The 17864-nt window shown below is 49.5% G+C and overlaps 1 protein-coding gene across 11 annotated transcripts in view; it reads right to left on the bottom strand.

The window, feature by feature from the left end:
• The window catches only part of CHCHD6 (coiled-coil-helix-coiled-coil-helix domain containing 6), a 249715-nt gene that overhangs the window by 45209 nt on the left and 186642 nt on the right, over nt 1-17864 (bottom strand). For 9 of the 11 annotated variants that reach the window (XM_055381485.2, XM_055381480.2, XM_019024759.4 and 6 more), the window contains one exon: nt 469-539. The exons of the other annotated variants lie outside the window; for them this stretch is intronic. In XM_055381485.2, the coding sequence (XP_055237460.1) occupies nt 469-539 (71 nt within the window). The remainder of the gene's footprint in view (nt 1-468; nt 540-17864) is intronic. 11 annotated transcript variants of the gene reach the window in all.

Genomic DNA, 17864 nt, shown 5'->3' with positions numbered 1-17864 from the left:
TGGGCCACCCCGAGCATGACTGCGCACAGGGTGCACTGCACGTACCAGGCACAGGAAGCACTGAGAGGGGACACCTTCCCCTAAAAACCCCTCCACAGTCAGAGGGGAGAGAAGCCAGCAGAACCCCTGCCTCAACTCCTTCTGGGGCCTGACGGCCAGCTCCTCAGCTAGCCACACAAGGAAAGGAGCCCCTGCTCAGCAGACACTGGGCCCCGAAAATAACTCTGCAAGTCTACCCTAGCACCACTCCAATTTGCCAAGGAGCTAGATAAGAACTGAGTGCTAATTTGGCCAATTACAGATGACCAATGGCTACCTCAGATCCAGGTGAGAGAGCTGAGGAACAGATGGTTGTGTGTATTATCAGGGAAACTTGAAATTAGGCAGGTGGTGGCAGGTTTCAAGCCACATGTGGGAATTTTTACAAATGTGGGCCAAGTTTACAAAGAATAATAAACAAATTCTTACTTTATTGTGCTCTCCATCTTTGAGGCTGCCTCATGGAATTGCTGTGAAGACAGTTTATACATCTCAGCATTCTACAAGGAGAAAAACAGAATTGGTTACCAAAGACTGAAATTTCCCTCTGCTCTCTCATGGGATGCAACCACATTAGAAATTGACAGATGCTAATTTCTTGACCAGCATCAAAGCCGACTGGTAATTAATCCACACCTTGGGTTCCAGCTCCACCACGCATGGCTGCTGCTACAGAATCCTAGAATAGCCATGGCTGCAAGTGCGTTATGAGATCCTCTGGCTCAGGGGTTGGCAGACCACGATCCACGGGCAAAATCCAGCCTGCCACCTGTTTTTGTGAATAAGGGTTTTACTGGCACACAGCCACGCTCATTAGTTCACATATTGTCTGTGGCTGCTTCTGTGCTACAATGGCAGAGTTGAGGAGCTATGATAGAGACTACATGACCTACAAAGCTTAAAATACTTACTATCTTTAAAGAAAAAAATTTCTCAGTCTTGATCTGGTCCAACCCCTATTTTATAGGTGGACTTTCCTTCCCGGAGAGGTGAAATGACTTGTCCAAAGTCACAGAGCAACGGGGCAGTGTCAGGACTACAACTCAGTTGTCTAGATTCCCAGTCTGGGACACACTCTGCTGCCTACCCTGACCACCCTACTCATCGGAACAGCAACCATCTGTCCAGATTGTTAAGGGGAGCATCCACAGGCACGCACTTAATTTGTCCTGAGATCACCCGGTACATGTGCACCTACAGACCCAGGTTTGTGGAGGGAAGGCCCAGGCCTGGGAGCAAAACACAGCTGGGTCTAAGCCCTGATGCCACCACCGTGTGGCTCTGGGTAGGTTATGGAACTTTGCTGTGCCTCAGAGGCGAGCTGCTCCAGGCCACAAAGGCCCAGGTCCACATCCTCCTTTCTTTGTGAAGCTCCAGCACCTTCGCATGTTCTGAGGGGAGACTGACGTTAACGCATCTGCTAGCAGCCTCCCGCTGTGCTCCAGGTGGGAGTGTGGTGAAGCCCACACGTGGACATGTAGGCAGCAGGGAGAAGGCCAGCCTTGGGCTGACTCATGAGGAAGCAGCTTCAGAAATGAAACAACCTGAGGTGGGGCAGGGCCCGTGGTCAGACCTCCCCAGTGCGGGTGAGGAAGGTGCAGCAGATGTCACCTGGAGTTGGCTTGAGGTCAGTCCCTTTGCAGACACAACCACATCTACTCCTCAAAGCCTCACATGGGCACTTTGGGAGGCTGAGGTGGGTGGATCACCTGAGGTCAGGAGTTCAAGATCAGCCTGGCCCACATGGCAAAACCCCATCTCTACTAAAAATACAAAAAAAAAAAAAAATTAGTTGGGTGTGGTGGCGGGTGCCTGTAATCCCAGCTACTTGGGAGGCTGAGGCATGAGAATCGCTTGAACCCAGGAGGTGGAGGTTACAGTAAGCCGAGATTGTGCCACTGTACTTCAGCCTGGGCGACAAGAGTGAAACTCCGTCTCCAAAAAAAAAAAAAAAAAAAAAAAAGGCTCATACGGGCAGCATGATTATCCCCGTTCTACAGATGAGCAAATGGGAGCTTCAGGCCTCAGGTACCTACTGCAGGCACAGATCAGTCAGTCCCTGAAACACGCTTGTGTGGCAGTGAAAGAACTTTAGAGCTGCGTTGCCTTGCACATTTGTAGGACTTCAACTTGGCTCTCTCCGCCCACCAGGCACACAGCTAGCCTGGCTGAAGCTGGGCAGACACGAAGTGAGAGGTGCACAGGGGCAGAGCCACCCAGGGAAAGCACTTCCTGTGCACCATGGACCCCCTCAGCCTTCTGCAGGGAAGGTAACTGAGGCAGGGATGGACCCCCCACCTCTAAGGCCATAAGGCATGGAAGGCAGGTCCAGATGGAAACCAGGCCCCCCTCTAGTCTTACCCCAAGGACTCCCCTGCTGCATCGTGGCCTCAGAGAAGTGCTGACTGGGAGGTAAATGTGGAAGGTGAGCCCCTGGGGAAGAGCACCTGGCTCACATGCTGAGGAAGAACCACCAGGTGCTGGCATTCTGCCCTGGGCTGGGCCGGGGGAGTCAGGGAGGCCTGGGGGCCACCTCTGGGCCTTTCACCCTCCACTGCCTGGTGAGCTTAGGCAAGTCACCTCGCTGCTCCTCTCTTCTGAGCCAAGCAGATAACGGATGCCTCCCTCTACAGCTACCGGGAATGACAGCTGGGAAATGCCAACCCTCCTGGCATACGACAGGCACGAAATACATACAGGTTCTCCTCCCACCACAGCCAGCTGCTGCCAAAATGCCCAGCAAGGGGGCTCCAGTGTTCTCTCTAGAGCCCTCACATTCAAACGAGAGATTATGTCTTTGCCTCGACCAGTCCAGTATTCACCAGCACTGCCTGTCCTGGGCGAGGCGGTAGGGACAGAGACATAACAACTTTGGGCCTCCCTCCCACTCCATGCAGACGCCCTTCCGCCACAGCCTGGGTGGGAACTGCTTAGCTGTCTGAAGTTCCCCTTCATGAGACCTCATCAGGAGATGGCATGGACCACAGACCCACATTTTGATTTGCGCTTTGGCATATGCTGGCGGTGTTCTTTGGGTAAGTCACTTCTCTCAACAGCAACACAGGGTATCACCCAGCCTGCAGTTGGTGGAGAGACATCTTGGCACACAGCACCCACCTCAGCCCACCACAGCCACTGAATTTTCCAGAGCTAAAATGCACCTCATCCTAAGCCCCGCCCCCCACAATTCATCCTGGCCTACTTCCTTTCCCACAAAACAACCTCATGGCTCAGACCTTCTCTTTGAGCCAAAGCCCTCTTCCTGTGGTTGTGCCCACAGGGCTCCTGAGTGTCAGGTCACCATCCTGCAGGCCCAGGCACCTGTTGCCGACCTTCTCAGAGAGCGAATCCTTGGCCCAGATGGGCCCGGCCTGCTGTGGGCTTCAGTAGACACTCAGAGCCTGTGCTCAAGATGCCGTACTGCCAGAAACAGCCTGGCCCCAGTGCATTTGGATAGTGCTTGGGTTTGATTGCAAGCTCAGTCTGAACATGTGGTCAACTCGATTTGTCACAGGAAGTACCCACAGGCCAAGAAGTGGCGGTGATTACCCTGGTGCAGCTTCCTCTATTGTTTCTCAGAATGACTCAGAGAAATTCCCCGTCCTGTCCTGTCCTGACCCGCCTGCCCCAATCATCTAATCTGCCTAAGCAGACCTACAGGCACGGATGTCCTCACAACCGCAGCTCCCTTGGCACTCGAAGGTCTCCGGTCCACAACTTGGGAATACCGAGCTGGCTTCCTGTGTTCACAAAGCTGCTCATCCACCAGGCCTTTCCAAGGTTGCTGGAGTGGACCCAGACTCCCTCTTCTGGGAAGGGCAGGGCACACCGTGGACTCCTCAACCAATCACCAGGTCAGGGCTTCTAGAAGGACTAGACACTACCAACATGCATACTGAGAACCTGCCAAGTGCCAGAAGGTTCTGAGACAAGTGTGGCTTGCTCCCTGGCCTCGTGGAGCTCTGAGATGGTGGCATCATAATTACAATGGGGTACTCAGCCAGTCATCCCAGGTGCTGTGGGGCACCTGAAAGGACAGCCTGGCAGAAACCATGGGTCAGACTGACTTCCTGGGAGCCAATACCTGAACTGAGGCTGAGTTTTTTTTAATTTACACTAAACAATGTTTTTGAAAAATACTTACATATGGTTTTAAAAAACAAAAATGGAAAGCATGGAGGGTGTGTGGTGAACACTGAGCCTCTTGGCCGGCCTGGACTCAGCCCTATCCCTACTCCTCTGTGCACCCCGTCCTTGTCAGGGCAAGGTGCTGTGCATGCATGGGCACATGTGTGAGTGAGCACACACATGTGCCCCACTTGTTCCTGACACTCACTGGACTGCAGCAGACACGATGTGCCACACCTCATCTTTCCATTGATCCTCAGAGACCTCACCCACTCCAGCTGACCAGCACTTAGTAGTAGGAATGAATACCCTGTAGTGTCATCCCTTGAGTATCACTCAAGCAGCTCCCCATCCTTGTACAGAGGTTGTTTCTAGTCTTCTACTATTATAAACAAAGCTAAGAGGAACATCTTGGCATCTAGAACTTTGTGTGTATCTGTAGGGAACACTGTAGAAGTCAAATTCTTGAGTCAAAGGGTGTATCCATTTTAATGAATTTTAAAGGATGAGCAGAAATGAGCCAAATGAGAGGGAGGTCTCCTGAACACGGGCAGCAGTGCGAGGAGCCTGGGGCTGCCACAGGGCTGTGCATGGGGCAGGAGATGCCACTGTTGCTGCAGAGGCACAGGGCAACGGCCAGGAGGGGACATGGAGGATGCCAGCTGCAGGCTCAAAAGCTTGGACTGCACCTCATGGGCAATAAGGGTGAAGAAGGCTTTCCTTTTTCAGTGAAGGAGGGGCAGGAAGATTTGTTTTTTTTGTTTTGTTTTTTTTCCTGAGGCAGGGCCTTGCTCCTGGCTGGAATGCAGTGGTGTGATCATAGCCCACTGTAACCTCGACCTCTGGGCTCAAGCTATCTCTCCACCTCAGAGCCACCCCAGTAGCTGGGACTACAGGCGTGCACCACCCTGCCCAGCTAATTTTTGTATTTTTTACAGAGAGGGGGTTTCGCCATGTTGGCCAGGCTGGTTTCAAACTCCTGGGCTCAAGTGATCTGCCTGCCTTGGCCTCCCAAAGTGTTGGGATTATAGGCGTGACTTACTGTGCCCAGCTGATTTGTGTTTTTAAAAGAACATTCTGGCAGCTGTGTGGACGATGGCATCCAGCTCTCCCTGGCTAGGCCGTCAGTTCTCGAGAGCTCCTGGAACCCTGCAGCACAGAGCCTGGGAAGGCAGCATGACTGTGCCTGTAAAGGAGCCCTGCTGCCCACTGAGAGACACTGGGAAACTTCTCTGAAGTGCGCTCTACCGAATTCTCACACATTAATTAGCACCCAATGACCAGGGACTATTATTTCTGGGTGATTTTCTTTCCCATCGGACTCCTTAGTTTCCCAAATTTGCAGTCTTTTTCTCTGCCCTGTAGACAGCTGCCCCTCCTCCTCCTCCAGCTACCCCACATGCACATCTGAAAGCAGGAGGCCTGACCTCCATTAATTAAATCTGCCATTAAAAATTAAATAACTTGAGTAAGAAGGTGTGAGTGTTATCTCCATGGGTTTCCAAAGTCACAGTGTTTCTTCAATTACTTCCCGAGCAGTTTTCATATTTCATACTGTCTGATTTCTCCAAGGGCCTGGATCTGTGAGATCAAAAGCAAGGGTGAGGGTGAGGGAAGCATGGTGAGGAGGCCGGGGAAGGGAAGATGACAAAATGTGTCTGAGCAGAAGAGATCACCCGGCAGCCCCTGCCCCAAAGCCAGAATACAGGTGCGGGGTGGGAGGAGGACATGGGGCCCAGAGGTCTGAGGGGAACCCCCATAACTATACAGCAGCGTGGGACCAGTGCATTAAGGCATGTGCAATCACAGATGTGAAGACAACAGAGTCTAATCTGTGGACATTGGGGAGAGCAACTTTTGGACTGGAGCCCTGAAAGACACCCCCTACCCACCTCCCAAGTTAAGAGCAGTCATTCACGGCCTACGGTGTGCACAGGCTGTGCTGGGCGCCACGGGAGAGAAGGAGCCTAAGAGGGTCACAGCACTTGAGGATTTATGTCTAATAGCAAAGAAAGAACCAAGGCCTCAGGAGCATTCCAAGAACAGAGCGGCAGCACAGGGCAGTGGCAACGTGTGCATGCCGTGGTCAGACCGCCTGTGCAGGGTCAGGACCCACCTCTTCCGGGTGTGTAACCACAGGCAAGGGTCAAGACCTCTGGGTCTGTTTCTTCGGCTTCTTATCTGTAAAATGACAACAATGACAGAACCTCCTTTCTGCAGTTTTGTGGGAATCGAATGACAATGCATATAAAATGCTTAGAACAGTGCCTGGCACAGAGTAAATATTCAATACCTGTTTTAATAACTAAAAATCTCCTACTCAAATGCATAAAAACCAACCAAGTATACTATATATTTGGAAGAGAGATCCGAGAGTATCGGAAGTGTCAGGTCTCCTTGGGGATGTAAACTCCACACAGATAGGGACTTTAGCTTGTTTTGTTCACTAACCTATCCCCAGAGCCTGTAACAGTGCCTGGCAGAGAGCAGGCCCTCAATGTAAAGTTGAGTAAATGGAAATAGGGGTCAGAACCACTACAGAAAATCCGACAAGATGATCCCACTTGAGAATATCTGAAAAGATGATCAGGACCTAGTTATTTATAGAGTCAATCAAGAAAGTTTGCTGATTCCCACTATTCCCACTCTGTGCCAGGCCCTGCTCAAGGAGAGCTGAGAGGCTCATGTGGAAGCCAGCTAGGGGTAGCACAGAATCCGACCAAAGCACAGAGGAGTCTGAGGGTGGGGCCAAGATAGGTCGGAGGGAGTGAGAATCAGGAACCTGGAACCTTTCCCACGCAGTGAGAACATTTCTCCAAATGCTTTGAGAGAATGCAGGAGCCAACAGTCACTGACTGTGCTCTGCTCCCACCAGCAATGTATTCAAAACTCCAATCAAACAGTGATATATCCACTCACAAGGTTCAACAGCCCTCCTCAGGCCAGGCACTGAAGCAGAGATTTTCCAACAGGTCAATTCCCGGCAAGCTGAAAGCAGTATTTCAAGGTAAGAATTACCGCCCCTTTGACAGATGAAGAAACTGAGGTTCAGCAAGGCAAAGGGTCCTACTCTGGGTGTCACAACTTCAAGCAAAACAACAGGATCCGAGGACAGGCCTGGTGGCTTTCCACACAGTGGCAAGCCTTCTATTCTACCCAGCTGTCCCTTGGGAAGAAAAATAACAAACCAAAGGCCACGCAGATGCCAGCACATGGTTCCATGTAGAAAAATGTGCAGCCCAGGATCCTGCTGCCCAGGGCAGGGGAGAGATTCCCAGCAAAATTAGTGCAGGTTGGAAAAGGGCCAAGGGTTGATGATGCAAGTAAATCCCAGAAATCTGAGAGGAACAGATTGAAGACAGGAGAGCCCTATGCCAAGATGCTATCAACATGGCCAAACACTGGTCATCTGGGGAGATTTGGAACTCAACAGCCTAATTATCCAAAGCTTCTCAAAATTCACAGGAATGCTACATTTTTAGCAAAGTGAAGAAAATTAACATATTCAGGATTTGGAGAAAGAGTTTCTGATGTGAAAATAGTAAAAACCACAAATAAGTGAAAAATGAACACAAGTCTTTTTAAAAAGGTCCAAATAATCAATATAAAAAATTAAAAGCTCAGGACATGCAGTCAGCTACACAGCCAATGAATGAATGAATGAGAATTTTAATTTCGTTAAGTGGCTGCACATCTGGTTCTTGGCAAACTTATGAGGCTAGTTGGCTATGCCCTACTGTGCTGTCATCTGGAGAGGGAGACCCCTCTTTCCTGTCTTATTCTTCACTTACCCCAAACAAGTGTGCACAGACCCTAAAGAGATTCAGAGATCTGCCCTGACTACAGTCAATGCAAAGTCAGCTCAACTGAACCTTCCATGCAACTTGTAATTCCCGAGACCCTAGGTTGGCGTCTTTGCCCATTCCCCTTCTTAGCTATCTCAACCTTTACCTGTTACCCCTGAATTCCCACCGTCAGATGACCGTGTTTCCACCTGAGAGACAACAGCAGCTGCTGCTGGGCATACGTACCCCCAGCACTTTCCACTAGGGCCAGGCATGCCTCTGCCCACACCCATGGTCCCTATACCCTCAGAAGAGATGCCCACCAGTCATCTGGGTTCTTTGTTCCAGCGTCTGCTGTGACATGGATGATGACTCCCCCTTCCCTGAACGTGCTTCTTCATTGGTCCAGGGAGAAAAACTCATACCTAGCTTTCAGGGGTGCTGAGGATCCAATGAATAATAAACGCAAACAGACTTGAGCACAGCAGGAACCAAGAGAGGTGAAGTCCTTGCCTTCACAGAGCTAACGCTCTGGATATGGAGGGGGAAAAAATACAAAACCACAGCAGGCTAAATAAAGTGAAAAGGAACAACAAGGTAGGGGTATTGTTGTAAATGATTGGCTAGGGAAGGCTCATCCCTCCCCGACCCCCGGCTGACACTGGGCAGAAGTCCGAATCATGTGAATGAGAAAAGTAACTCAAGACTGGGAGAGGTCTGGGATGAGACTACACCCGGCGTAAAGCAGCAAGATGAGCGCTGTTGGAAGGTGTTGGAGTGCACGAGGCACAGATGCAGGGAGGGCCAGCAGGGTTGGGCCTCAAGCCGCAGAGCCCGTTCCAGAGTTGGTAGGGAGCCACTGGGCTTAATCAGGGAAAGGACCCCATCAGATATCCATTCTGGAAGGACTGCTGGCTGCCATGTAATGGTGTCGACTGGGAAGAAAGAGTGGAAGTGGCCATCAGCCTGGAGGCCTGGAGGCTGCTGCAGTGGCCCAGAGAGATGGGTGGGTCATTCCCTGAGGGAGCATGGAACACCATCTCCACTAGTGGCAGTTCAGAATGAGACAACACCACAGGCTTGGACCTGCTAAGTTTGAAACATAGAGGAGACAATGGGTGGGGAAGTCAAGACAGCAGCTGGAGTGGGAGTGAGGTGCTGAGGATGGGCTGGAGTCTAAGACTCAGATCTGATGGTGTCTGTGCAGCGTCTACTCAGGAAGGCTTGGCCCTGGTCAGAACTGTGCTCCATCAATGATCTGATCCCACTCATATTTCCTCTTTCCCTCTGCCAGTCATTCTCCTTCCAGAACTCTCCTGTTACATGCCCTCGTCTCTTGGTTCTCGCGTGATGCCCCTGATTCCTGCAGTTCTTGAAGTAGTGAACACCACTAGCTATCCAGCTTCTGGAGGGCTACCTGTCATTCACCACTGCTTCCTATCCCATGGGTCCCTATCTTAGGCTGCAACCAAATTCAGAGAACCCTGTCTCCTTGCTTGTCACCTGACTCCTACCCTTTCTGTTCACTGTCATTGCTTTCATTCAGTCTTTATTATCTTATGAGTGGACAAACACAAGGATGCACCTCACACACCCCCCATCCTGGCCACCCCACTGCTCCATCCCCTGACTGTGGCTACAGGGACAACCCTTCTCTACAGCTCTCAGCTGAGAACTTGCATGGTTCCCCTTTCCTGCAGCATGACATCCAAGACGCCCCCTGTGAGATCGGGCCCTCTCTAGTAAACAATCTTGGCACTGTCCCTGTAGGCGCTGCACTTCTCCTGCAACGCCTTGCTGTTTCCAAGCCTCCATGATGTTCTAGATGTTCTTTCCTCTGCTAATTCTTCCCTGTCTACCCAAGAAACTCCTGTTCATGCTTTGAGACCCAACAACAAGGTCATCTCTGCTGAATAATGTCATTCCTCTCCCAGGCAAAACTAATCATTCCCTTCCCAGTGTGCTGTACCAAGACACACTTTTCAGTGGTATTTCCCACTGCAATCATCTGTGACATGCCTGTCTCCCTGGCTTAGACTGGGACCTGCTTGGGCTCAGAGTCAGTTCTTTACCTTGATGGCTTAATGCTTGGCCAACCATGGGTCTGACAGATGCCTGCTTGAAGTATGAATGAAGGCGCTGTTTCTTGGCTCGTTCTGGATGTGACACATTCCAGACTGCTCTGCCCTCATCACCTCTAGCCTAAGGTAGTCAAGTCCACTGCTCCCGCCCCTGGCCTAGCCTCCTGGAAGCAGCAGGTGCAGTACTAAAAGCCATGCCTCATCACCTCACATCCTAGCTCAAGATCCTTCCCTCATCCATCAGGGCACCCCACCCTTCCCCTTCTAGACACCTCATTCTAGGACATCTATTCCATGTCCTATTTCTTAACGAAGCTGGCTGGCTGCCATCTAAACCTTGCTACAGTGTGAACTGCTAATTAGAGTGGTAGTGAGAGTGGCTTTAGGTGAGACCCTCCCAGAAGTACTGGCATTTGTGAGAAGGCAGAGAAAAGATCGCTCTATGTCATTCTCTCTACGTTAGTGCCATGATGGGGAGTCCAAGGCTTACAGCCGAGTGTTCTAGACCATGCCTCTTCTGGGTCTGTGGCTGAGTCTATCATTTCAGTCACTACTGGGGTGTGTGTATGCTGCTGCTGTATGTAGTTGTGTGTATATATGTATACATACACACACACACAGACTTTGCAAAGAGTAAAGCAACAGATAAGCGTATAGCTGTGTTAATTAGCAATAGCCACACAGGCTTTTTAACAATGTGATTCACACTGAATACTAAACATCAGCCATCAGTCTTTGGGGGAGTGCTGAGCATCATCCCAGAGATATTTCTCACTGCAAGTGGCCAAGACAAGTGTTTGGGTGGGAATGACCCACCTCTATGGTGGACCTTGGCAGGGGAGCCCCAGAGGAGACACATACAAGGGGTTTTAGCCTATAGTTTCCTGGAAAGGGCACGCACAGGAATTTTTGAAGACTACAGGGCTAACCAAATGTACCCAGTGATTTGTAAGAGGAGGGGCTAACCAGGGGTGAGAGGCAGCTCTGTAACACTGTCCCTGTAGGAGACAGTATGAGGGAAGGGTTTGTGTTTTGGTATATAAGAAGATAACAGAAAAAGTGTTCAGAGAAATGGGATTATTCAAGAAAAACTTCATGGAAGAAACGCCTGATCAAGAGTTAAAGGCAAAAGATCAAAGTTCCATTTAAAGTGATGTGTAAAAAACAATTTTTAAAATTATGCTATGGTACGTGAAAGGTAAATCTCATCCTACCTAGACCCAGGGCCTGCAGACCAGGATGGGATCCCCTGGAGCCAACCTGAGGCCAGGGAGAGGGTGTTAAAGCAGAAAGGAAGGTAGAGAGCTTCAAATGGCTGCAAAGTACAGAACAGCATTTAACCTAGATGGATAGAAGTCATGTGAGGGCAGACAAGGAGGGAATTCCACAGTGTGCTGGGAGTAAACAGGATAGACAAGGAAATCTACTGCCGTAATCACTCCACTGGCAGGGTGTGGGAGGAGGCAGGGCCGTCCAGTTGGGTGGCACCACTATCTGCACAAAGGCTAGGCAGCCAGCCATGCCTCGGTGCTGCTGGGTAGTTGGTTTTTACATTTGCAAAAACATATTTGACTAAATGACTATCTAAAGAGTTTGAAAACAAAATGCATAGCACAACAGAAATTTTTTTAAAAATAAAGGGACATGAAGTTTAATTCTAATTCTGCTACTTACTAGTGATCTGACCCCTGAATAAGATTGTACAGGGTCTTGATGGAGTGGATTGCTACAATTCTCTGTAACAGAGTAGAAGAGTAGAAAAAATTCAAGGACAACCCAAAAGCTGGGAAATCCAAGGCTGGGAGGGAATTCCAGGGTTAAGGGACAACGTTATGCCCTGAGGATCCAGTGCGGCTGCTCAGACTGAAGGCGGGGTTGGTTCTCTGCATCAGATCTACAGACATTGTGCATTTGGGCCAAGGAGGCATTAACAGATGCTTCTGCTCTTTGTGCTGATCCTAGAGTTCCACTTCCAGGTGGAGTGCAGAGGGAAGGCTGGACAAGGCACTGCACTCAGCGTTTCTTAGTGTTGGAGATGCTCAGTCCTCCTGACAGCGGCCAGCCACACTCCTGAGAGCAGGCCCCAGTTCCCCTCAGAATATCCCTAGGAGATGGCCTTGCCCCCAAGCAGGCAGCTTACAAGCATGCCTCCTGACCTCCCTTCGCAGGGAACTGACCACCGACTCCTGACTTAATCTCTGCCTGCTCAGTCTTCGGCAGTATGGCACTATATAGCCTTGCTACTCAAAGGATGGCTTCCACGCCAGCAGCACCAACATGGCCAGGGAGCTTGTTGGAAATGCAGAATCTCTCAGACCCTTCTCCACACCTGCTCTTTACAAGCCTGCAGGTGGTCCATGTGTGTGAGGTCCGAGGAGCATGGATGTGCAGAAGGGAGGCCTCTAGGGGTCTTGTCTCTGAGCACTACATTGATTTTTTTTTTTTTTTTTTTTTTTTGAGATGGAGTCTTGCTCTGTCGCCCAGGCTGGAGTACAGTGGCGCGATCTCGGCTCAGTGCAACCTCTGCCTCCTGGGTTCACGCCATTCTGCTGCCTCAGCCTCCTGAGTAGCTGGGACTACAGGTGCCCGCCACCATGCCCAGCTAATTGTTTTGTATTTTTAGTAGAGACAGGGTTTCACCATGTTAGCCAGGATGGTCTCGATCTCCTGACCTCATGATCTGCCCGCCTCGGCCTCCCAAAGTGCTGGGATTATAGGCTTGAGCCACCGCACCCAGCCTACATTGATTTTTTTAAAATCTGAATGTCCTTGATTGGGTCTTGCTCTCCTCTTCCTAACAGTCCTTTTATCCTTCATATATCTGCAGCTCCCACTGGGCTCTGGAAGGCAGCTATGCTATGGCCCTCGACTCTAGGCCAGTGGTCCTCAACCCTGGCCGTGCACTAGCAATACCTAAGCCACTGTTATACGTTCTGCCTGAGCCCACCCCACACCACAGAGACCCTGATTACTGGTCTAGGGTGGGCCTTAGGCATCAGTGTCTTACAGACACTGTTGTCTTACAGAAGCTCCCCCAAGAGATTCTAATGTGCAGCTCATGTTGAGAATCGTTGTTGTAAGGTCAGGGAACCTGAGCTGGAGACCTGAGTTTGAATCCTGGGTTCTCCACTCACTAGTTTTACGCCTTAGGACGAATTACTTAACTTGCGCGTTCCTGTTTCCTCATCTAACAAAGGAGGGCAGTAGGAGTAGCTATCTAGGAGATCTGGTCCCTCCCTCAAAGGAATATTAAAGGATTAGACAATGCAGGGGGAAAGCTGAGTACAATGCCAGGCAGTGCAACAAGCACTCAATGAGTGACAGTGGCTACTGGTACCACTTTCACTCGTGTGGTCACACAGAAGAACCGCGACCCTCTAGTTATGACGCTGTTGAGTCTTCTCTTATTAGCACCACCCTTCCTCACATGGCATAATTTCAAATGTTCCCCAAATCCTGCTTGCACTCTTTGAAAACAGCCTCAACTGATCTACGTTCCAGAATGAAATTTAAGTCTAAGATGTAGTCTGAGTTGGAAGCCTCCTCTCTCACACATATTATACTTTCGGAGACACAATCTTAGACTGCATTTGGATGGTTCCATTTGAGTCAATTCCTGTTGGTGGCCTCTTTAGCATCCATTCCTTTTCTCCCTCTCTGACAGCTCCCACTTCCCATGGGGAATCCATGTACTTCTAGAGAAGTGGACTACAGCTCCAGATCCACAGGTGGCAGGATGTGACTGAGGTCAGGCCAACTAGTACATTCCAGTGCCCTGGCCACAGGACTGATGAGTAACCTAAGGTGGTCCAGTCAGGATGAGTGAAACTTAGGACGACTGCTGGGAATTCTGAGACACAGACAGTGCCTCCCGTCAGAGGACGGCAAAACTAAGAGTCAGAAAATTAGCAGTTTATGGGTGGAGTCGACCATGTAGGCTACACCACCCTGGGTCTCCTGTTACACATTTCTCAGTCAGTAAGTTAGTCAGAGTTAGGCTTTTCCTTCTTGAAGCTGATGGTATGCATCACCACTTGCCCCTGTGAAGCTGTTTCAGCACCTGCTCTGTGCCAAGTGCTGTGCTGGTGATACGGTTTGGATCTGTGTCCCTACCGAATCTCACGTCAACACCTCCCCAGTGTTGGAGGTGGGGCCTGGGGGGGTGTTTGCATCATGAGGGCGGATCCCCCATGAATGGCTTAGTGCCATCCCCTTGGTGATGAGTGAGGTCAGGCAAGATCCAGTTGTTTAAAAGTGTGTCACACCTGGCCAGGCGTGGTGGCTCACACCTGTAATCCCAGCACTCTGGGAGGCCAAGATGGTAGGATCACCTGAGTTCAGGTATTCAAGACCAGCCTGACCAACATGGAGAAACCCCGTTTCCGCTAAAAATACAAAATCAGCCAGGCGTGGTGGCACATGCCTGTAATCCCAGCTACTTGGGAGGCTGAGGCAGGAGAATCACTTGAACCTGGGAAGCGGAGGTTGCAGTGAGCTGAGATAGCGCCATTGCACTCCAGCCTGGGCAACAAGAGTGAAACTCCGCCTCAGAAAAAAAAAAAAAAAGTGTGTCGCACCTCCCGTCCTTCTCTCTTGCTTCTTCTGCTCCAGCCATGTGAGACACCTGCTCCCCATTCGCCTTCTGCCATGATTGGAAGCCTCCTGAGGTATTCCCAGAAACAGATGCTAGCACTGTGCTTCCTGTACAGCTGGCAGAACCGTGAGCCAATTAAACCTCTTTTCTTTATTAATTACCCAGCCTCAGGTATTTCTTTACAGCAATGCCAAGAATGGCCTAACGCAGAAAGCTGAGTGACTTACAAACAGTATCTCCTGTGATTCTTACCACACTGGAAAGGTAGGTGTCATCCCCTTTGACAGGCGATACATGCCAGGCTCAGAAAAGTCAACTGACCTGCCCAGGACATAGAGGTAGGAAGTAAAAAGGCTAGGGTTAAGATCAGGTCTCCAACTCCATATCACACTGAGCTTAATGTCAAGGAAAACTCCCAACGTCTTTTCCATTCACGTTGCTACACATTATATGTACAGTGAGCTTTCTGGGACACAGCAAAAAAGCCCAATACTTTTTCCTGTCAAATTTCAACACAAAAAATTAACAAACGTACAATTTAACAAATAAGATCTGGTGAGATTGTGGGAGATTGACTTATCACTGTGACAATCAGGACACGCTGGTTGTAAGTAACAGACAACTAGAATCAAAGTGGTCTGATCAGCTCAAGGGAATTATTGGCTCTCACAGCTTCAACATCCAGTGGTGCTGTACAAATCAAGTGGCTAGATGAGGTCACCACAAATTTGGTGATTTCCATCTCCTGGCTCTGCCTTCTTCAGGTAAGGTTCATGCTAAGCATGGTTTTCCTCTCGGCTGCACTGCTGAGGGCTGCAGCAAGAGGACAAAATGTCCCTTTCCAATGTGCCATGGAAGGGCACTCTCAAGACCAGGAAAGGTGAATGGATGAAACAAAAAAAGAGCTGTGCTCTCTGAAGCCCAAGGGATTATTTCTCCTAGGTCCCCAAACTTCTGTCTTCTGGGTGGGCTGTGTCATCTAAAGCAACCACGATAGAGAGGAGGATGGTGTATGTACACCAACATCAATGACTTGGAGAACACATTAGAATTGGCATTGGGTTCATCTCACTCAGAAACACGTGGGCTATATGAATAGAAAAGGAAGGTTTCCAAACGAAAATCCAGATACTGACACCAAAGAAAGGAAAATGGATTCCAGGCAGCCTAATATTGCAAATGTCTTTGACCATCATTCAACACATTCACTATCCATTCAAGCTTTGGAAAATTTGCAAATTTGATGAGTAGGTTTCTTCATCTTTATCTAAATCATAATCAAAGCAATGACCAGGATAGGAATAAGGAAAACTCTGTGAGTTAATGCTGATGTGTTTCTTAGCATTTTTCCAATATAGTAATTAAACCTATCACACAACCTAGGCATCTCAACATTTAGCCACCTGACCCAGAACAGTGTTATCACATCCCTCCAAACACTGCACAGAAAGGCAGTTACAGTAAACCTGAGCTACGTAGTCTACTCTTTTAGACATCACTGAAGAAAATAATGTTAGCCCAAGACCCTCAGAGTCAGTGGTGGCACCCAGAGCCTCACCTCTGTGTCTAACTGCCTGCGGGAACCAAATGCCCCACAGGTCCTCAACACATGTACATTTGATGTACTACTTCCCATCTTATCAATTTCCTCCTTTTAATATTTACTGAGGTGAAATTCACATAACATAAATTTAACCATTTTAAAGTGAATATTTCAGTGGCATTTAACAAATTCACAGCCAGGTGTGGTGGCTCACGCCTGTAATCCCAGCACTTTGGGAGGCCGAAGAGGGCAGATCATCTGAGGTCAGGAGTTTAAGACCAGCCTGGCCAACATGGTGAAACCCCGTCTCTACTAAAAATACAAAAATTAGCTGGGGGTGGGGACGGGTGCCTATAATCCCAGCTACTCGGGAGGCTAAGACTGGTGAATCACTTGAACCTGGGAGGCAGAGGTTGCAGTGAGCTGAGATCGCACCATTGCACTCCAGCCTGGGGAACAAGAGCGAGAAACTCCATCTCAAAAAACTAAACAAAACAAAACTAAACTAACTAACTAACTAAATACATTCACCACCAATGCCTCTACCCACTTCCAAAATATCTCTATCATTCCAAACAAAACCCCTTATCTCTCTGTTTTCCTCTCCAGTCCCCATGTCTCCTCGGTGCCCCAGCTGGCCAGATGCGGGCCCAGCACTGTGCCCAGCACAACTCAGTTACTCAGGAAATAAGTAACCGTGTCTATTCCTGATGACTTCCCAGCTGGGGAATAAAGGGAAGCCCAGAGGGGCAAGCAAATAGCAAAACAAAACAAACTTTCCCAAGTTTTAATGTTCAGCTTTACTGGGGAAGAGCAGGGGGACCTCGTTCCCAGCCTGACTTTGGAAGGACAGTCCAGGGGGTGTGAGCTGGGCTGGCAGAAGGATGCTGACCTTGCACTGGGTCCTGCGGACCTGAAGGGCCTCACCCACAGCTGCCCAAGCCTGTGAAAATTCTAATAGAGAAGGCCACTGCCAATCAGCAGAGCACAGTATTTGCGAGACAGGTTTTGCGGGGCCTCTCCACACACCAGGGTGGTCCTCATGGAGACCCTGCAGGAGTTTCCATGTTCCCCACTCCACAGGCAGAGACTGAGGCTGAAAGACTCATCTAGGGCCACAATCCCAGTTGGTAGAAAACCCAGTACTGTCCACATGCACAGGGCTCCTATGCTGGGGTGTGCATGCCCATAAAGTGCCAGGCAGCTGGAGGGAAGGGACAGGGAAGGGAACAGCATTCCAGGCAAAGCAAATGGGGAGCCCAAGGGCCTAGGGGGACAAACTGAAAAAAGGTCAGAATGGCTAGAGGTTCAAAGTGCCACTGCAAGTGATCTCATTAAATCCTATCAGCCAGAGAAGGCTGGGAACATCGTCTCCTTTTTACAGCTGAGAAAACAGGTTCAGAGAGATGAAGAATGTTGTTCAAGGTCACAGAGCCAGTGAGTAGTGGAGGAAAGATTTAAACCCAGGTCTGTCTGACTCCCAAAACCACGAACTGCCTACACTTTCTGCAACAGACAATACAGAATAAAAAAGTCCTTCAGTAAAAGCTAGTAAGGAACAGGCACAGGATAAAATCAGATGAAAAAGCAGGTTTGCTCTGTTAATAATGTCCTAGTTAAAAGAGTAACACCCTGTCTCCAGCACATTAACCCACAGCATCACCACTATATTAATCCAAAAGAAGAAAAATCTT

Source organism: Gorilla gorilla, chromosome 2 (genome assembly GCF_029281585.2).
Source record: "Gorilla gorilla gorilla isolate KB3781 chromosome 2, NHGRI_mGorGor1-v2.1_pri, whole genome shotgun sequence".
Classification (NCBI taxonomy): Eukaryota; Metazoa; Chordata; class Mammalia; order Primates; family Hominidae; genus Gorilla; species Gorilla gorilla.
Note: the sequence above shows the minus strand (reverse complement) of the source record. Positions and strands in the feature narration are given on the sequence as shown.